The sequence below is a fragment of the Populus alba genome, chromosome 4, assembly GCF_005239225.2.
Source record: "Populus alba chromosome 4, ASM523922v2, whole genome shotgun sequence".
In the NCBI taxonomy this organism is placed as follows: domain Eukaryota; kingdom Viridiplantae; phylum Streptophyta; class Magnoliopsida; order Malpighiales; family Salicaceae; genus Populus; species Populus alba.
The window spans coordinates 18,690,338-18,710,365 of NC_133287.1; the positions used below are offsets into that span (position 1 = coordinate 18,690,338).

At 35.9% G+C, this 20,028-nt stretch overlaps 3 protein-coding genes and 1 long non-coding RNA gene across 9 annotated transcripts; 2 read left to right on the forward strand and 2 right to left on the reverse strand.

Moving 5' to 3' along the window:
• Positions 1–1,730: 1,730 nt before the first annotated feature.
• Positions 1,731–2,775, forward strand: LOC140955543 (histone-lysine N-methyltransferase SUVR4-like). The gene is made up of 3 exons (XM_073408917.1): positions 1,731–2,051; positions 2,308–2,514; positions 2,632–2,775. The coding sequence occupies exons 1-3, from the start codon at positions 1,731–1,733 to the stop codon at positions 2,773–2,775; spliced, it is 672 nt and encodes a 223-aa protein (XP_073265018.1).
• Positions 2,776–3,413: 638 nt separating this feature from the next.
• LOC118040510 (uncharacterized) lies at positions 3,414–4,239 on the reverse strand. Its single transcript, XR_012169553.1, has 2 exons — positions 4,164–4,239; positions 3,414–3,971 (listed from the first exon to the last, which is right to left on the reverse strand). It is a non-coding gene; the product is annotated as an uncharacterized lncRNA (long non-coding RNA).
• Positions 4,240–9,079: 4,840 nt separating this feature from the next.
• Positions 9,080–15,115, forward strand: LOC118040420 (uncharacterized). Of its 3 annotated transcripts, none has more exons than XM_035047346.2 (15): positions 9,080–9,344; positions 9,431–9,702; positions 10,671–10,782; positions 12,100–12,212; positions 12,394–12,516; positions 12,609–12,811; positions 12,951–13,026; positions 13,133–13,219; positions 13,339–13,419; positions 13,526–13,558; positions 13,765–13,818; positions 13,893–13,934; positions 14,244–14,322; positions 14,400–14,470; positions 14,571–15,115. In XM_035047346.2, exons 2-15 carry the CDS (start codon positions 9,538–9,540, stop codon positions 14,655–14,657), a joined length of 1,326 nt encoding a protein of 441 aa, XP_034903237.1. In that variant the 5' UTR covers positions 9,080–9,344; positions 9,431–9,537; the 3' UTR covers positions 14,658–15,115. The 3 variants fall into 3 exon arrangements, with proteins under 3 accessions (XP_034903237.1, XP_034903238.1, XP_073264849.1); XM_035047347.2 differs by having other exon boundaries at positions 9,440–9,702; XM_073408748.1 differs by having other exon boundaries at positions 9,080–9,702.
• A 1,086-nt stretch (positions 15,116–16,201) lies between these two features.
• Positions 16,202–20,028, reverse strand: LOC118040419 (uncharacterized). 4 transcript variants are annotated; one of them, XM_073408749.1, is made up of 5 exons: positions 19,771–20,028; positions 19,433–19,684; positions 18,527–18,673; positions 17,593–18,345; positions 16,202–16,782 (listed from the first exon to the last, which is right to left on the reverse strand). In XM_073408749.1, the coding sequence occupies exons 1-4, from the start codon at positions 19,879–19,881 to the stop codon at positions 17,701–17,703; spliced, it is 1,155 nt and encodes a 384-aa protein (XP_073264850.1). In that variant the 5' UTR covers positions 19,882–20,028; the 3' UTR covers positions 16,202–16,782; positions 17,593–17,700. The 4 variants fall into 4 exon arrangements, with proteins under 4 accessions (XP_073264850.1, XP_073264852.1, XP_073264851.1 ...); XM_073408751.1 differs by having other exon boundaries at positions 16,202–16,835; XM_073408750.1 differs by having other exon boundaries at positions 16,202–16,859.

Sequence of the window (20,028 nt, forward strand, 5' to 3'; positions counted from 1 at the left end):
AAGTCTTAATAAAATGATTAATATGTTGCTTTAGATTACCTTTACCTTCAAATTGTTAGAACTTTGGAGGTTGATAATCTAGTGGCATCCTTATATTATCGACACGCTTAGTGCATAACTTGTCATGCACAAGAAAAAACTAAAGAGAACCTCTATACTAAGCATGAATAATATCAACAATCATATGCTACAGTTGTTAAAGAGTAAGTGACCCGACTGATGATTCAATAGTGTCTTTAAGGGCATTTTGTACTACTGTACGATCATGTTACTCTTGTTTTTACTACTCTTCAGTAGCATCTTGGCTTTCTAAAGGATCTTAATTAATATTATTTCTAAATGGATATCCGATCCTTTGGGTGCTTTTAACGAGTAGATTTTGTTTTTCCAGTTGGTCCATCAACATGTCAATCTGAGCATCGATTTCCTTAATGGATCTTTTTTGTTCTTTCATTGCAAGTGATATTTGATGGACACGATTCTTAGAAAGTGATGTTTTAGTGATCATAACTGGCATTTAAGAGTCAGAGTCAAATAAGGATGAGTAATCTCCCTGTATTTGTTTGGAAAAAGTTATAGAATGAGATCTAGACTTTGATCACATGCTTGAATTTGAGTTATATGGTGGAATCTCGATCCCTTCTTACATATCTTGAAAGGGAGAGTTTCCAAACTTATATTTTAAGGAATTGCTTTCTTTTTTTTCTTTTCTAGAGAATTTTTTCAGTGGAGAGACCAACTTGGACTTTTCAAACTAAGTCCTTAGGTGAATGACTGATAAGGTATTCACTCCAACACCTTAAGAATTGATTGGAGAATTGCTTATGTGCTTTGTATTTCCCATTTTAGATAACAAATTTGTTAGCTCGTGAGACGAGAAGAAGAGAGGATCCTACCGGACGTGCTAGTAATTTGTACACATAGAATTTCACATATTAAACATACACTAAAAATGGCGTCAAAAGTATAATAATGAACTTGATTTAAAAATAAAAACAGAAACTCTTTTAAGGTTCTCTTCACGTGCATGAATCATTTGATCAATGGTCAAATATGGATATTGTTTTGGATGGGAAGATACTCACAAGATTTTGAAAGCTTTAACTGTGTAAGATCTTAACTTGATTTAAATTGATAAAGGAAAGGACTTTGATCCTTTGTTTTCTTGGTTTGATTTAATGAAGGAAAAGACTTTGATTATTTTCTTCCTTAATGAACTTGAATTTCTTTGAGAGAACTTTTAGGTATTTATGCTTGGTCTTTAGTCTCTGGTCATTTTTTATTTGATGGCTTTGTTGTTTATTTATTGATAGGTCGAGGGCAGTTTAACTTAAATATCCTTTAAAATATATTTTAGAAAAATTAATATGAAAATTATTTAAAGTATCCTTGGTTCTAAGGATATTACAATAAAAAGCATACAATGTATTTGTACTAGATTTTTAATTAAACTTGAGCACAAACCCAACAAATTTAATTTTGGTACAAACCCAACAAGTTTAATTTAAACTCAAACCTTAATAAATTCAATTTGTTTGGTCAGGGAGCTTTGGGTTATTGGCAAAACTGTAGAAATTTTAGTGTATACAATAGTATACCAATTCACCTGGTGAATGAAAGCAGCTCACTACAGTTTCCAGATTTTATCCATGTAAAAAACAACATGGTTTTCCAAAGAGCCATGTCGATGTTTCTCTTGCTCGAATATCAGAAGATAACTGTTGTGCACAATGTTTAAAAGATTGTCTTTTGAGGCCTTGTCTTGTACATGTGCTGCAGAAACTGGTGGTGATTTTGTTTACACGCTGGAGGAATTGCTTAACGAAGAATTTCTGGATGAAGCCATAGCTGTGTCTTCGGATCCTCAAAGAAAACACTTCTACTGCGAAATCTGCTCACTGCAGAATGACCGGCAACAGAATCTTGGGAAAATAAAACGAAGCAAGGGCCATTTAACTAGGAAATTTGTAAAAGAGTGTTGGAGTGAATGTGGATGCAACAAGAAGTGTGGAAATCGTGTTTTCCGACGAGGGATACAAGTTGCTTTGCAGGTCAAAGTGAATTCCTGTTAGATACTTAAGCATGTTCAATTATAAGCCATTTGCAATCTGTTTCCTTTTTTCTTCACGGCTTCCTTTTGTGTATTGAATACTAATTTTAGAATCATCTAGGTGTTTGCAGCACCTGAAGGGAAAGGGAGAGGGTGGGGTGTTTGATCGGTGAATGCCTTGAAGAAACTTGTCGCTGGCTCTTTTTTCTTGTCAGTCAGATGTTATGATTCTAACTTGATTGAGATTCCTGTGGAAGTGGAGACTCCGGATCATCACTGTTATAGAGTATGAAACTCTAGATTCTCAAGACCCGTTCAGTGCTTTTTCTTTTTTCTCAGTAGAACAGAATCATATCTTGGAATTCGGTGGACGCAAGGACTCAACTGTTTATATTTTTCTGCTTAACCTGCAGCTTGCTTTTTCCGCAACTAGAGAGACTGAGACGATGGAAGAGTTGACATGGGTAAAATCTCCCTCCATTTTTATAGAGTGCTTTGTGCAGGAAAGGCATCTGGTTTATTTGGCATCTGTAGACTTTATGATGATAAATGGCAGGATTCAAGAATGTTTGTTATTGCAGGATTATGGTATTCAGTTTGATGATAACTATCATCCATTTAAAACATTCAAGTGCAAATGTGGAAGCATGCGCTGCCATGACAAGAACAGGAAGGAAAATATCATGAAGATCTCTGAATCGAATATGTATGTTATGGTAGCCTAAACGAATAGTTACTTCAGCTGCCACTGAGGAAAATCAGAGGACTCTTTTGATTTCCTATCTTGATTTTAACTGAGGATGGATTACCTTGTAATCCTGTATCCTGCCTTCTCCTCGTATAGTCTTTTTTTTTTTTTTCTTTTCATCAGTATACCATTCCGTCCATATCCAAGCAATAATTAGGTTCAACCATAAATGATACAACTCAACTGATTTAGATTTTAGATTTATTCTATAAAAATACTAGTTTCGAGTCTTACAAACTTTTAAACTACTAAATATTTACATGGTTGTTAATTTATGGGTCCATAAGATTAGTTAAGGCACTTACAAACTAGCCCGGACATCCACGTTAATCAAAAAAAAAAAAAAAAATTGGGTAGGAATTAGCAGGTTTCATTTGCTGTCAACTTCCTTCCATTGATGTTCTACATCTTATTTTTCTTCCACTTTTCTCTAATTGCATTATCTATGGAAACTTCCTGCAGGTTTCCTTTCTATGGGCACAGATCAAAATTAAATCTCCATTCTTCAGTGATTTAAAAAAAACTCCTGCCAAATACCCTTTTCAGTCCCGTGTCCTCGACAAGCAATATATTTAATTCAACCAGAACTTGGATTTAGCAGAAGCACAATAAATCTTTTCTTACATGGATTGAGAACAGAATCCGTTTTACTACTCCAGGTAACAAACAAGGTTGAATAACATAAAACGTAATGAAAAACCTTGCTTCATGTTAACATGTCAGATACAGTTATTACAAGGGCACAGTTAATATAAAAAATATAAAAGCTATTCAGGAATACTTTGGAGTGCAGGAGTCCAAGAACGCCGGCAACTCCCCTTTGCTGAATTGGATCTTGAAAGATGCTTTCTCCTCAGAAGATTTAAACGTTGTTCGAGGGACAAAGATGACTGGTGAATATGATGCTTGATTAGCATTGCTCTTGCCACCTCTCATTACCTCTAACATTTGCTTTAGATCTTGCTTCCGTACCACTAACTTCATCCTCACGAAACCATTTTCATTGGTATGTGAAACGACACATCCGCCATTAACTTGTCCAATGGACTCCGTTAGATTGCTCTTCAGGCTCCGATGATTTCTCCCTCTTAATAATGCTCGAAAATCTCTCTTCGGAGAAGCCTTCCCTTCTGAAACTCGCAAGCACTGCTCCATCTTTAATTCCCAGTAATCCTGCACGTCGTAGATCGATATATGCTTGAATGTATTAACAAGTCCTGTTTCTATCGAGACTTATATAGGAACTGGCAATGAGCCTTGATAAACTAAGATCTAAAAGTCGGTCAATTAAAAATGATTTTCAGAACCTGGCAATGAGATCCAGACATAACCAATGATAGGTCTTGACTTTGTTAGCCACAATACCTGTTTCTTGCAAATGCCTCTTGCTTTGAGATTGGAGGTTCCTATGTCAAAGAAAGGATTCGTTGACCTGCAACTCGAAGCAATCAAAAGAAATATTTCTTGATCTATTAATTATTTATCCTTGTATGATAAACAAAACAAAACATAACGAAGTCCGCCGACCCCTCACATGCAAATCCTGACATTGCGCTGGAAGTAGCCACGCGTATCCATGAGATGAAGGGGTGATCTGTGTTTTATTATCTTGAAAGAGCCAAGCGCTGGAAAAAACACAGCACAGGACAGGACCAAATTAACAAGAAAGGTCAAGAGATACTACAGGAGAATAGGGTAGGTGTACTGGTGGGGTCTTGGAATTGCAAGATCGTCAATTGGTGAGCTGTTTCTAACCTGCCATTGCCAGTTCAATCATTCTTCTTCTTCTTCTCCTCCTAGCCAACTTAACGTCCATATTCCAATACTTTGTTATCAAGCTATGATGTTCTTCAGCTCTCTGAAAGAAAAACATCATCACGCCTAAACCCAGTCATTTCTCAGGCTGCTTTTGGTACTTTGCTATAACTACAAATGTCCTGCCTGGTCAGTTAGGAATTCAACTCATGAATTAGTAATGAATCCAATCTACTTTTGACATAATATTCGAAACAAAGTAGAGGATGCTCTAGTTGAAATGGGTTTTGATCAGCTTGTGGGGGGCACCGAAATCAGATGCATGTTCCAGTTCAATTTACACAGCAACGTGCATCAGAGAGGGAGTAGAAAGCACAACATAGCCATGCAAAGGAAAAGAAGAAACATATCATCCATTAGAGGTGGTTCAGGCTCATGTGCCTTTTAAGGAACATGGTTCGGTGAATCTAGTAGCTTTGCTTGAACAATGAGCTCGTTATTCTTTTCATTGCATCTGGATGTCAGCCATTCTTATTAAACTACTTCAATGTGCAGTTTTGCCAGGAATGTGGTTATTTTTTAGATTTTTAAACTTGGAGAGGAAATAAACAGGCAGCAGGCATATGCTCCCCCCCCCCCCCCCCCCCACAAAACAAAAAAAAATCAATAAAACATTCTCGTGCATTTAAAAATTACATGGGCCAACAGCTAACAACTGCAGGACCACTTATCCTAGCTAATTCTTGAATAAGAAATTCAGATTACCTGAATCACTGGAATTATATTTTATATTTTTTGAAAAATTAACGAGCTTGTGATTTTGTAGACCTAATTTTGGCTTTTAGAAACTTTTGCTAGTTAATTGTATTATTTTAGTATTTTTTTGGTTAATAATAATAGAATAAAAAATTTAGACAATTCAAATTATTACCGTCCAGATTTAATAAAAAAATCCCTTAAAAAACCAAAACCCACATTTCAAGCAACGTGTTGACCCAACAACCCAAGGGGTCATTCCTTATAGAATAGCCCAACATTATGGGCTCAATCTAAAAAAAAAACTCAACTTACTCATCTAATATATTTTAGATTTTACTCTCTTACATCCTTAATACATATATAAAAAAAAATCTTTTGATGGCCTATTATATTTCAATCTTATTAATGTGTATATGAGAAATATTTATTCTTCATTAATGCTATTAAGACAAAATGATTTCCAACCCCTTTATTACATAAAATAATAAGATTTATGGGTTAAAAATATCTTATGAATCCTTTTTAACCTCAAATTCAAAATATTTATTTTATAATGCATATATATTTTCAAAATTTATTTCTTTATGATATCATTACACTTTTTTTATTTACAAAAACATCTACTTAAACATTCTAAGAGTTTTATACCAGCTATTAATCACTTTAACTAGAAAGAATAGATGAAATAGTTAGAACTAAGAGATTAAATAATTATCTAATACATAAATTTTATTTTTAAATTACTTGAATTTTTTAAAACATCATAAATCTTGTTTTTTATTGGGCAAAGCATATCCGAACTAAAAAAGTCTAATAAAGGGGAAAAATAAAAAAATCATCCAAAATGACAATTTTTCATCCCAATATCTACCCCTACATGGATGTGCTCAATGGTTTCTCAAGGAGCCTAATTCTTAGTAGAGTTCGTGTAAATTTCCATAGATTTTATCCTCATTCTAGTAGCTTGGAAAAATTCATCTAGTTAATTTTGGCTTCTAAAAAATTTTCTTGGACTTAATTTTGGTTAATAATAATGGAATAAAAAATATAAACACTTAAATTATTATTGAAACCGGGTCTAAATTTTTTTCAAAAATCTGAAAACTCACATCTCAAGTAAAGTGTGTAGCCTAACAGCCCAGCGACTCATCCTTAGAGAATTGCGCAACACCATGGCCCAGCCTGAAGGAAAGCACAACAATCGACCTGTTGCAACTTGCAACTCGCAACAGCAAGGGGAAAGCTAGATAGCTTGGGCTTAACGATTTAGATGTCAGTGAAGGATACCCAGACTTATCCATTGTTGGTTTGGCCCAACCAACAGAGTTAAGGCCTGCAAGTCTTATTATTAAATAATTATTCTAGATATTTTATTATTGGATTTATTTATTGAACAATGAATTTGTTATAACTTTTCTTGCACTGAATGTCAAACATGCTTTTATTCTTCTTTATTTGTTCTGTGAATAATGTTATTTTAACTTAAACATTTTTAAGTATAGTTGAGTCGGTCTAAATCTTAGTGCCGTGTATTAGATTAAGTAAATTTAATTTTTTAAAAAATAAAACTTAAAATGTTATTATTTTAAAAAACTAGGTTTTTTTTTTTCCACGTATCTAACACAATTTAGGTTTTGAATCCACTTCCAGAATTAAGTAGGGTTTCAAAATTATGCTTAATTTGGGATCCATTCACTTGTATTACATGCAGGGTACGAGATTCTCTACGATTTTTTTTTTTTTTTTTTTTTTTTTTGAGAAGATCAGCAGACTGCACCGCAAAAGCTGCTAGGTGCTCAGTTATAGATGCAGATGCTCTTGTCTCATGTGGTTTTTATTGTAACAAATGGAGTTTCATATTCTGATTCAAAAACAAAAATATTCTTGATGGTATGCTTTGGACCTATCAGATCATGAGGAATAATATCTTCAAACGTTGTCTTTGTTTAGACCCCGTGAGCGTGAGAGACAACAAAGGGGAATGTCCAAAACAACGTTGCAGTTTTGCCAGGGGAAAGCATTTTTTTGTAGGGTTAGTGAATAGTGAGGTAATAAAGAGGCACAAACTAGACCAAAAACATGCAGGGACACCACCCATCAAAACATTCTCTTTTTTTATTAATTCCTGCCACCTATCAAAGCATTGTCCTTTTTTTTAATAATATTAATATAGACAACGGGTTACGTTTCTACCTATTTTAATTAATTCTTATTTTTGCTAAAATTAATGAATCGTTTTGATGTGCTATCAAAAATAATTTTTAAAAAATGATTCATGTATTTCGGCAGAAGATTTAAACTTGTAATTATTGAAAAGCATGTATTTTTAAAACCTAAAATTATGATCAATTAAACTCCAGTGGTTGTGAAAAGACTCGAAACATTATTAACAAACAAGATTAATAAACTAGGTGCCCAATTGTCTCCTCTTCATTTGTTCTAGTTGAGGCAGGGCCTGAAATGCAAACTTTCCAGCCCACTCCCACAAACATCGAAGGAAGGAAAGTCTCTTCGCGTAGTATAAACATAGTTAAGTTGAAAAGGTTCATCTCGTAATAGGCTTGAGATTTACACTTAATCGCAGCAGTAATTCCCTTTACACATGTCCAATATGCCACTGATTATAAGTTGAGCATAATATTATACCTCGCCTTCAACTTACCTAGTCACCTGCAACAGCCGTAGGCAGGGTGGTTTGCCCTGAAGTCACGGTTGTATTTTGGAGCCTAATGATTTACTGGTTACGAAAGCATCCAGTGAACAAGTTCCCGAGCGTTGCTCTGGGCCGTCAGGGCCTCCGCAAGTGACCTGTGAGAATACTTGCCACACCCCACTTGGTTATCTAGGTTAATTTGGAGGTCAATTCTGGATCATCATGTCATTTTAATGGTTTTAAAAACAATAAAAATATAAAAATTATTTAGAGTTAATCGGATAGAGTTTCATCTGGGTTTGATGAAATCAAATCGCAAATTCACTTGAATTATCGCAAATTCACTTGAATTTAACCAAATCGATATTTTCTTTTATATACATCTACCCGGATGGATAGATCATCCAATCCCCCCATGAGCCATGCTGGTTTTGAAGGTTGATTCATACACTGCAGACCGTGAAGGTTCCCTAAATGAGTTGGCAGATTATATGTTCTCAAAAACAAAATAAAAAATCTTTTGGTAGAGGATGAAAAAAATCAATAGCTCGACAGTGACCTTCTGCTCATATTTAAATCTCATTTACGACAAGAAACAATTCCATTGATCCTAATGAAAAAAAATCTATCTGTATTTCAACAACAAGAAACACTAAATCCTGCTAAATCCAACCCTACCAAGCCATCAGGTCCCTAAGAGCCACACGTCATACTTCATTAACCATCTTCATCACAAGCCAACATTCCTTGTTTAACACACACTTTGGCCAATCTATGGAAGGGATTATGGTAGTTCTTGGTTTTCTCTCTCTCTTTTTTTGTCTTTTTCTTCTTCTTCTTCTTTTTTTCTCTCTTTTTAAGGACATGTATATGAAAGCCTTCTCATTTTCTATCTGTTAATTAATAATCACTTGTCCACTTTTTTATTTTTGATTTTGATCGTGATGCTCGTGTACATGTTATAATTAATTGAATGCAAAGAAATTTTGGTTTTTAATTATTTTATTTGTTTGATAGAAAAACAAAAGGTATATATTCATCCAAGGAAACCGAGTAGAAAAATCGTCCCTTGCACAGCTAAACGGTACACAAGGATGCAGATAATTGGCTAATGGATATCGTTCTTCTCTTCTCTTGTGTGTTCGACTCAATTAATAACTATATTGTCCATAGTACCCTTTACTCTCCTTTCAAGATTTGTCCTTTTTAATATCACTTTGTCCATACTGTCCGTCCTCCCAAGTATCCAAGACCATCCACCTCCACATGAAATCTGAATCAATCTACCGTCACTGATCTTTTCCTTTTCTTTGACACTCTTTCCGTTAAATTCACTAATGGAAAAGGACCAGGAGACTACCCTCCCCCTCCATAAAGAGGTAAAAGCTAAAGCAAACTACATGTAGTACATTACCATAGACAAGCAACTTTTTTTCTCCAAAATTAATGTTTGCTCTTTTTCGAGGGTGTCAAGCAAGTTCTTCTAGCTAGAGGATAGCGCCTAGTACTAAGAGTTGTAACTGAAAAGAAAAGGAGTACCAGGACTGCTGGAGTTTCTGAGAAGGGAAGGATATGGAGAAGCTAACAGAACTGAGCCACCTCCTTGTGACGGTATTCCTCTCCAGCTTTGCTAGTTTAATGGTGATCCCGGCCATAACCGATGTCACCATGGTAGCAGTTTGTCCTGGAAAAGATGAGTGCTCTCTTGCGATTTACCTCTCCGGGTTCCAGCAAGCCGTATGTTAATTCCTTTATCTCCTTCATCTTTCTCTTCACCTTTTCTTCTTGTTAAGGTACTGTGGATTTTCTCTAGGGTTATTGGTTATGAATCTCTTTGCATGGTTTACATGATGACTAGCTATGAGCAGAAGCAAAAGGTGTCCGAAATATTCCCCATGAACCCATTTTCTTCACTGGAAAACGATTAATGCATGCCCATGTGCCTTTTAATTTATCACATCCAAGTTTCCCTGTATAGATAATTGTATCCCTGTAAACTTAATTTCTATGTAAATGTAGACCAAGCATGGACACGTAGATAGATGGAGTATTTTATTTAGCTTGCTAGCTGCAACTCTTCAATGGAGAATCCCTCTTCAGCACTCTCCATTCTGCTCCACCCATTTTGTTCAACCTACCATTCAAACTTACCTAGAAAGATCTTGACGGCCATGTGTCCATCGCGCATGCATAAGAACCAACAAAATCATGATCTTTTTTCCTGGAAGGTTTCGCACTCACTGGTCGATCCAAAAAATCAAAAGACCTACCATAAAATGGTTGGGTTTCTTCAGAGAATTAATCTTCCAGGCTAGGACAAATGTCTCGGTGTCAATAGCGTCTTCTATTTATTTTTATTCTTAAAATAATATTTTTGTATGCTCTCTGTCTAAACGCTAAGATGTGTAATATACGCCAAGTTCTTTAAACGCCTGATGGGTCGTTCTGCATTCTCATCACAAACAATTACTATAAGAAGAAATAAGACTTTGGGGTTATAAGTGAAAGAGTCCATGGACTAATAACAATTGACGGCACTTCTAATTTATCACCATTGATGCCGTGAATGTGCTTGCTTCAGTACTATTCCAAGGAATTCATTACTCTTTGATTTTAGCCAATTGAACCTCAAATGAAAGGAGGTAGCAACTAGCAACAGGGAGAAGTAAAATGCTGTGAACTAATCAGCAAGTGGGTTTTTGCAGATCATCGGATTGGGGACAGTTGTGATGATGCCGCTGATAGGAAACCTATCAGACCAGTATGGAAGGAAAGCCTTGCTCACACTTCCCATGACTCTCTCCATTATTCCTTTAGGTAATATCTTTTATATATGTGCATTTAATTTCATGTCTGTCGGTAGATTATCATTGGCCTTCCCCCCTAAGTGCTAGGATACGTATGGCCCTACTGATGGTGCCTAGGACATTAGGGCTCCCATTAACAATAGACACCATGAGTGGGATAGTGGATCACTCGCGTGCATGGCGGCCACTTTTGATGGGCGTCTTTTCTTGAAAAACACCTCATATCTATTTAACTAGCACTGGATTCAAAGGTAACTGCATTGTCATGACGTTTCTTGATCAAATCAGCTTGAACTTGTTGTCAAGGATATTGTTGTCCATATCATGGGCAAAATGTCCCGCTGCTTTCATGTTTGCTTTTCTGCCTACCGTTTTTCCTTCTCTTAATTGACTCCTAATTAAAGAACCTTCTTCATCTCTCTTTCATTTCAAGAAATGCCCACTATATATATATATATATATATATATATATATAAAATACCAATTTTGTAAATATTTTCCAAGATTATTCTTTTTGCTAAGAGATATAGAGGATGTCTGTGTGAATATCATAGAAGTTATTTTTAAAGTATTTTTTTTTTGTAAATACATATTAAAATATTTTTTAAAATTAACACGTCAAAACAATTTTTTTTTAAAAATTAAATTTTAACAAAAAGTATACTTAGAAAAACAAATACTTATTTATTTTTTATGTAGCATATTATCCTTTGTGGTGTGAATTTACCACTTAAAAATAAAGTATCAACAGAAATTGGATTTGAGAATTTTGAGACAAGATAAATTACGTTATGGTTAATTATAGATTTTTTGGGGGCTCTGATTTCGAATCATTTCCTCGGAGAAGAAATGAATCAAGAAGAGAACTTTCTTTTCTTGAAGATCACATCTGCTTTAACTTTTAAGAAGAATATATTTTTACATTTTTTATCTTGGTTGCCTTCTTCTTTACCCCCTTTTGTCCAACTTGCTTTCCTTTATTTTATTACATGGTACAAGACGAGTCACGTTTCTTGAATTTTGTGGACACCCGCCTCGGTCCCCTTAGGAACTGCCAGATTTTTAGTGTCGGAAGACTTTTGAAGTTGCTGGACACTTTGTGTCATAACCATGTCAGCCCAGAATCCATGCACTGCGACGGACTGAATGGGCCCAACGCACGGGTTTGTAGTGCTCTATCCGCTCAAGGACCAAAACTTCTTTGCCATTTGTTCTCTGTTTAGGGTTTTTTTTGGTTAAAAATGAAGAGAAAAAAGAAAAGAACTTTTTTATGATAAAATAGAATTTGATCGAGATCCTATCCATGTTGTTATTGTCCTTTCTGCAGTTATATTGGCATACAGTAGGACAACCAACTTCTTCTATGCCTACTATGTGCTCAGGACCCTCACGGCTATGATCTGTGAAGGCAGCATCAACTGCCTTGCTCTTGCTTATGTGGTGATTATCCCTAAAAACTCTAACTTGCACCGCCATTATATCTCTCTAATTGTTTCGAGTTTTTTTTTATAACCTTTCTTCCTTCCAAAACAGCAAAGAACGACAGGTCATGTGACGGCACTTTATACTGTTCAGTTTCGACTCTTTTTGCTAATGCCTAAAAAACATAAAATCTTTACAGGCAGACAACGTTTTGGAGAGACAGAGAACATCAGCATTTGGAATTCTTTCTGGCATAGCCACAGCCGCATTTGTCTGTGGAACCTTAGCTGCTCGTTTCCTCTCCACTGCTTTAACGTTTCAGGTTGCGTTTGCTAATAAAATGACTTACAGAAGTGTCTCATTTTCGGCTACCAATAGGTTGAAAGTTAACACTGTTAGTCTTTTCTATTCTAGGTGGCTGCGTTGGTGTCAATGCTTGCTGCTGTGTACATGAGAATTTTCCTCGAAGAGAGTCTACCAAATGGCGAAAATTTGACGCAGCCAATCTTGAAGAGCGGACAGGATGATCACTGTCAAGATTGTGATTTATCAAGGAAGGCGCCTGTATCGAAGAAGATCCCATCAATTCAGGATATCATTGGCTTGCTGAAGAGCAGGTAGGAGAAATTCAGGACTCGAGTATAACGTCAAAGCAAAGCATGGTTTTCTTGCACTTTTCTCGAACCACTACTCTTTTGGACTGGTATCTATTCTTCTTCTGGTATGATTTGAGAATTTGTGAAACTTGTGTGGCAGGGTAACATTTTCGCAAGCAGCAGTTGTCGCATTCTTCAATAGTCTTGCAGAAGGTGGAATGCAAGCTAGCATCATGGTACAAAAACCTTCTCCTTCACTGTGATGTATATCAAACATAAAAAAAAAAAAAGACAGGCATGCGAGAATTTCTGTTACCAACTTGAATGATTTGTGCGATGCAGTACTACTTGAAGGCTCGTTTTCACTTCAGCAAAAACCATTATGCTGATCTGATGCTGCTTCTTGGCGTTGCGGGAATGGCCTCACAGGTATGCATTTACAAAATTACGTGTTTCTTAAATATTTCTTTCCTTCTCCAGAGTATCTTCAACGATCCTCTGCATTTCATATTTGTTACCGGTCCTTATTATTCTATTGAATTTCACAGCTGGTTTTCATGCCCTTGTTGGCACCACATGTAGCAGAGGAAAAACTGCTGGCAATAGGGCTTTTAGGGGGCATCGCAGATGTAAGAGCTTTAGCCTCAATAGGCTTGTTTGCGTCTATTCATGCTAAAGAACTAAAACAACATAAGTTGAGCCTAAAGTGCTGGTGATTTACCTGAAATCTTGCAGGCATTGCTTTACAGTGTAGCATGGTCAAATTGGGTAATGCTTCAACTGAATTGGAATTTTTTCTGCATCCTTTTATTGTAGAAAACTGTCCTTTTCTTCTTGAGCTTGTGGTAATATGTCAGTTTTTGAATTCTATCTTTTGATTTTCTGTGTTTATGAAATCGGTGGACCATGTGTAAGATGGTTTTTTCATATACCTGTTGCGTATAATACTGAAAATACATTTCCATTGTGGGCAGGTCCCATATGCCACCACCATTTTTGCGGTTTTTATTGTTTGCGTGCCTCCATGTGTAAGTAATTTACCTTCATCTTCATGAAAGATCCATGTGATTGAAGAAATCTGATTGCTGGTTTAATTCCACAGTTACGCAGCATCGCATCGAAACAAGTAGGGCCAACTGAGCAGGTAACTCTTAAGAGTGGCTGCAGTCTTATGCTTGATAGCCTCCATGTATGCTGTATATTATAGATGTTCCTGTACGGACAAACTGTCCAGAAAGTCATCAGGTCCAATCTTCTGTGTGTTTTAAAAGGCATTTTAACAGTCAATGGAGAGGAAAATCACAAAATGCAGCCCATCCAGAACTGCCTTTCAGTCATATGGCTTTTGAGTTCATCTTTAATTATTAAATCTTTGAACTTGAAGGAATAAGGATACCCCGATTCATTCAGATTATTCTTCTTTTCCTCTCAACTCATTTAAGACTCGTTTCAGGGGAAGGCTCAAGGATGCATTTCAGGAATAATGTCCTTCGCAAACATCATCTCCCCCTTAATCTTTAGTCCTCTGACAGGTATGTGATCAAAATTTGACAAGAACGAAAGTTTATGGACTAAAGTGATAACATTAACTTCTCCTTCTATTCTTCAGCTTTATTCCTGTCTGAAGATGCACCATTTCATTTCCCTGGCTTCAGTATTTTGTGCATTGGATTTGCAACGGTGTGATCTTTTACCTTAATCTCCCTTTTCTACTTTAATACTCGAATTTTCCTTCTTCCTCCTGGCTCATGGATTTAATGTCGCAAGTAATGCTGCGCAGATGATTGCATTCTTTCAGAGTGTTCTCATGAGGGGTCCTCCTCCTATTTCAAGTCACAAAATCTGCAGCAACAGCTTGGTAGCCTAGACCTAGTTCAGATCGAAATGACCAATTTAAGGTACAAGGAGGAAGCCTCTCTAAACCCTTCATTTACCATAAGGGTGATCTTGCTATTTGGAGAGACCTCGCAAGAAAGATTAGAACAGCCTTTAATGAAATCTTCAGTATTATATGCATAATAGACACTTCAATTCGCCTGCAAGCACCTGCCAGAAATCTTTATGCCACAGCCTTTTCCTACGATGGTAGATTAGATTCTAATGAAAAGGATCTACTTCAATCACAAAGAAGCGCCATCGTGTTTAACTATCTATAGCTGGGAAAAACTGCCATGCAGAGTGCAGGGGACATGTTCTATTTGTAAAAGAATTTTTTTTATTATTAAAAAAAAGATCATGTCCGAACTGCAATATTTCCTGTTTCTGGTTGTAATCAAGTTAAACCCCAGCAGTTTTTATAGATTATCATTCAACGTTGGCCATGAACTATGTTTTTGAGCTTTTATAACTAAAGGGGTTACATAATTTTCTCAAGAAAAAAAAAAAACAAAAACACATGGAGTTGCTCAAGATTGGAAGTGTTAAATCTTAGCTGCAAGTTCATGGGTATCCAATCTATCCAAGTGAAAAGCTCCATGAAATGCTGTTGATTTACATAATTTTTTTAAAAAACACCTGACTTCCAAGATAATGCGATTATGCCAAATCCCAAAAGCAAAAAATTGCATAAAGGCGCTAGACTAACAGTGCATTTTTAAGAAAAATTTCAACTTTCCCCTCATCCTTTGCCTAACTCTCCAATGTAGTCCTTTTTATCTTTTGCTTCTTTGCAGACCCTAAACCTGATTTTTGTTTTTTGCCAAATCAAGAGCCCATACAGCGCAATATCCATATATAAAACAAACCAAAGCAATTTGTTAGACTACAAAGTCCAACCTAAAGAATGAATCATCAAAGGACCCAAAAAAAAAGAGTTGAGGGACTGAAATAATATATATATATATAACAAATGCCGTTCACAGTAAAAATGCTATGGGCATCCATTTTTTTAAAAATAATTTTAATATAACATTTCCTGGAAATCTGAAATGATGAAAATACCATAACTTCTTATAATAGGAAATGATTAAGGGGTGTCTAAAATAGGGGTAGAAATTGTTTTTCAAAACTTTTTTTTTGCTTGAAAATACATTAAAATGATATTTTTTTTATTTTTAAAAATCATTTCCATCAATACATCAAAACAATTCAAAAATATTAATAAATTAATTTAATTAAAAAATCAAAAAATTTAAAAATATACAGTTAAACCACGCTCTCTAACACCCCTGATAACAGAGCAGCACTATGTCCATGTAATCTTATAGAGTCTAGGTTCTTTTACTGATATTAGTAACAATCATACTTAAAACAATAATAACAACAGTCTGAGAATGACATTGACAAGCAGAGACCAACTAAAGGACTTGGCATGGTCTTGAGTTTTAATGAATTTTATGTGGCAGCCTGGGTGCCGCTCCGCATAGAAAGGCATCATTTAACAGTGAAAAATATACTAGAAAAACAAAAAGAGGAGAAAGTAACTATTAATGAACGAAAAACAATTTAAATTCAGAATAATATAGCTGGTTAGACATGGAAATTTGCAAGACAGCTCAAAATAGTTAAAGCTAAAACCCTATACTATGTACATTTACTCTTAAGTCTTACCACTTTTCAATAGGCCAGGAGGTAGCAATGCATCTCCTAACCCAACCCGTCGTCATGAAATGCAATTATCGAGAATTGCAATATTTTCCCCGTCATCTTAAGAAGCGTCACTGTCACTTTTGGCATCAAACGATAGCATGAGCTCTATAAGTTCCCTAACTGTATTTGAAGTGAAAATTATTGCAGGATCAGGAAATCAGGTGAAGCCAAGCTGTCCAACCATCCCCTAGCCTTTGGTTTCAGCTCAACACATAAAGTTTAAATCAGAATCAACATTCATCATAGCTGCTAAGAAATTTATCATCATCCTCATCACAAACGCCACCGTTGTCGCTATAATCATCATAAAAGTCACCATCAATATCACTGTCATCACTGTCACCATCATTGTTGTCGTCATTGTCACTCATGCCAAACCAATCAAAGCGATCGGCCTTCAGAGGCTTTCGAAAACAAGTAACAACTGAGAAATTAGATGCCCTGCTGCCCATATAATCTATAGCATGGATATTGCAGCAATCTGGATCCATTATCAATGTAAAGCACATAGTGCAGTAAAATTTTATAATAGGACTTCAATAGCTCAGTGGAGTAAGCCAATCAAACCAGAAAGTGTTAGCCTACCATCTGTCCGCATTATATCCCTAGAATACCACTATTTCTGTACCTTTTGCCTTTATTTTCCATAAATGAAAGTTTGGGACAAAGGAACAAAGAGCTTATTTAGTATTGTGGTAGCGGTTTCTTTTCAAAATTCTTTTCACTTGAAAATATATTGAAATAATTTTTTTTAATATTTATTTTTGATATCAGCACATCAAAACAATCTAAAAACATTAAAAAAAAAAAATTGAAAAAGAAATTGCTTTTTTACAAAAGAATTTTTCAACCACAAAAACAAACAGAGAAGGATAATAACCAAATGGTAGTCTCCAAGAATACTTAAATTAAAAATGTATTTAGCTCTCACTCTACCATCTGCAAAATTAAAATTTAGTTGTGTTTCCCTTTCAAAAACTCGGATCAAGTATAAAAGGCTACCAAACTGACTGTTTGCATAGATCAAACTAAGGTTGATCTTTTCTCATGACACTAAAAGGATTCTCTTTCAAACTTTATTTTTATAATATCATGGATATCTCAAGTTACCTTATCTCATAAATTACAGGATCAAGCCAAGCCATTAAATCAAATGCAACGAGAAGATTTTTAAGGATATGGATTTCAATACAAACTGAATGGAAAAGGCATACCTGTCCAATGTTTGTTGGCAGAGTAGCTCTCTCAATAGCTTTTGGGGTCCATATTTTTATATCATACTCGATTCCACTGCTAGCAAGTGCCATGGTATGGGGATGGGGCTAAGTACAATTTACCACATCCTTATCCGCTTCCATAACACGAATAAGCTCTCCACCCCTTTTCTTCCAAATAAAAATCCGACCACAGTCAGACCCGCTAGTAACATACTCGCATCTTGGCCCAAAAAAGCTCACACCCTTCACAGTCTCACAATTTCTGTGGCCCATATAAACTCGGGGGGCATTTTTCCCATCCAGATCCATAGATGATGAAGAAGCTATAGATCCAGGTTCTACTTTGCTTGTATCACTGCCCATTGAAACCATAAATGAAGAGGATGGAAATGGAGGATTTCTCAAACCCATGCTTTGTGTAAAAAGATAGATGAACTCGTCACCATATGAGACTAGAAGCTCACTCTGATCTGAGAATGACAAGCCTGTGATTCCAGTATCTTCATTACCAATCAAATGCTGAGGACAGAAATAACATGCAGGTTGACCAAAATCACTTGACCCATCCCACTTATACTTGCGGATGTCATAAAGTTGAGCAAACTTATCCATTCCCCCAACTGCAAAGAGATTTGGGTTCCTTGGATCAATAGCAATAGCATTTAAAGGGACATATGAACGATACCCCTTCAAATCATCAACACAAAGGCAAGTAAAAAGTTCTGTGGCAGATCTGGTTCTCAAATCAAACTGAAATCACAATGACACTGTCACATAACTGCATAAACCCAGCTATTTAAAAATCATGAACAACAACATGCAAGGCGATAAATGCAGGCAATTGTTTTTAGGCTTTAAGATTTCTTATTCCATCTAACAAAAGCAAGAGCATGCCTAAATCTTGTAGCTAGCAAAGGAAATCACAACTCACATGTTGAACCACTCCATCCTCACCACAAGAATAGAATATATGAGCACTCCCAGGCTCAATAGCCAACTTATGAACTTGTGATTCCTCATGTTTTCCTAGCAATATAGTCTTCACTTCCCCCCCTTCCAGAATTTGAGCTTGCCGAATCTAAAATAAAATAAAAATGTTCCTCGTCATGAATAAACGATACAAGTAGCATGCCATTACAATCACGCATACTAAAACCTCTTAGCAAAATAAGTAACTCCTGAATTCGGAACACCAGGAAACGTCAAATGTGCTAAATCTTTAAAACAAAAGCACAACAAGATCACTCATTCCAAAAAGGAAAAGTACAAGCAAAGCAGTTATAAGATGACAACACATCCCGTGCAATGCACATCATAAAATCTGGCATGCTAACATCCACTTAATTACTTGGAAAAGAGATCTTTAAAATATAAAAATAACACAATTCCAAAAAAACTAGTATCATCTCCAAAAATTAAAAAGAACCTATTTTTAAAGTTAAACGATAACAAATGGCACACCCTTTTCAAAAGGGCCACGAATTGCAACTAAAAATCTATCGCTGACATCCACTCCATCACTTGGCTAAGAAATCACTCTTTTTTTCCTTTAAAATACAATGACTGAACCCACAATTCGAAAATGAATACATCTCCAACAAATAAAGAGCACCCATTTTTAAAGAAAAGAGCATACATGTAGACCCTTCCAAAATCGAGCACATATTTCAACTAAAAAGGTAATTTTTCAAATGAAGCAAGGATTTTCAACATCCTATCACAAATATCAATGAAAAATTTAGGCCTTCTTCACAATCACCAACCCGCAAACGCAAAGAAATGGAGGAATTCTACAAAGGAATAATGAATTTTTTTTATTATATTTAATTTTATTCACCTCGCCATCAGCAGCACAAGTAATAATAGTTCGATCGTCAGAAAAGGGCATGAAGTTGGCTTGAAACACGTTATTAGCATGACCCGAACGAAAGGAAAGCTTATCACGCCCAGTTTCCCAATCCCATAAAATCACCCGCAGGTCATCTGAGCCCGACACCAAAATGTCACCACCTGCATTGAAACTCAGCGTGTTTACACATCCATCGTGCTTCTCTAACTTCTTGTGAATTTCAAGCCTCGACACAAGATCCTAATAAATAAAAAACAACAGCCAAACACGCCCTTAATTAATTATAATAGCGAAATATAATGTGAAAAGTGGTATCGGTGAGTGACCTCGGAAGCGGCGAAGCGGTGAGCGAAATTGCGCGTGGAGAGTTGGCCGAGTTCGCGTTTCCAAACATTAACTACTGCTTGATCGATGTCCGCGCTGCTTCTTTTTTTCATCTTCTGGGTATGATAGGTGAGTTGATGACTCGGTGAATCGGAACGGGTTGAGTCGAGTAGAATCCTGCAAGTTCTGGCTTTCTATTGAAGGAGAGAGCGGTTTCCATTGTTATTTTTATTTTCCTACAAACTTGATAGTGTTTTTTA

Excerpts from the sequence above, each read along its gene's own strand:
- LOC140955543 (XM_073408917.1), top strand. The coding sequence starts at position 1,731 with ATGTTTAAAAGATTGTCTTTTGAGGCCTTGTCTTGTACATGTGCTGCA. Across the intron at positions 2,052-2,307 it reads GGATACAAGTTGCTTTGCAG|TGGAGACTCCGGATCATCAC; the intron begins GTCAAAGTGAAT and ends TTCCTGTGGAAG. Across the intron at positions 2,515-2,631 it reads CGATGGAAGAGTTGACATGG|GATTATGGTATTCAGTTTGA; the intron begins GTAAAATCTCCC and ends TTGTTATTGCAG.
- LOC118040420 (XM_073408748.1), top strand. The coding sequence starts at position 9,538 with ATGGAGAAGCTAACAGAACTGAGCCACCTCCTTGTGACGGTATTCCTC. Across the intron at positions 13,027-13,132 it reads GAATGCAAGCTAGCATCATG|TACTACTTGAAGGCTCGTTT; the intron begins GTACAAAAACCT and ends TGTGCGATGCAG. Across the intron at positions 13,559-13,764 it reads GTGTAGCATGGTCAAATTGG|GTCCCATATGCCACCACCAT; the intron begins GTAATGCTTCAA and ends CATTGTGGGCAG.
- LOC118040419 (XM_073408749.1), bottom strand. The coding sequence starts at position 19,881 with ATGAAAAAAAGAAGCAGCGCGGACATCGATCAAGCAGTAGTTAATGTT. Across the intron at positions 18,674-19,432 it reads CTTGTGCTGCTGATGGCGAG|ATTCGGCAAGCTCAAATTCT; the intron begins GTGAATAAAATT and ends ATTTTATTTTAG. Across the intron at positions 18,346-18,526 it reads AGGATGGAGTGGTTCAACAT|TTTGATTTGAGAACCAGATC; the intron begins GTGAGTTGTGAT and ends TTGTGATTTCAG.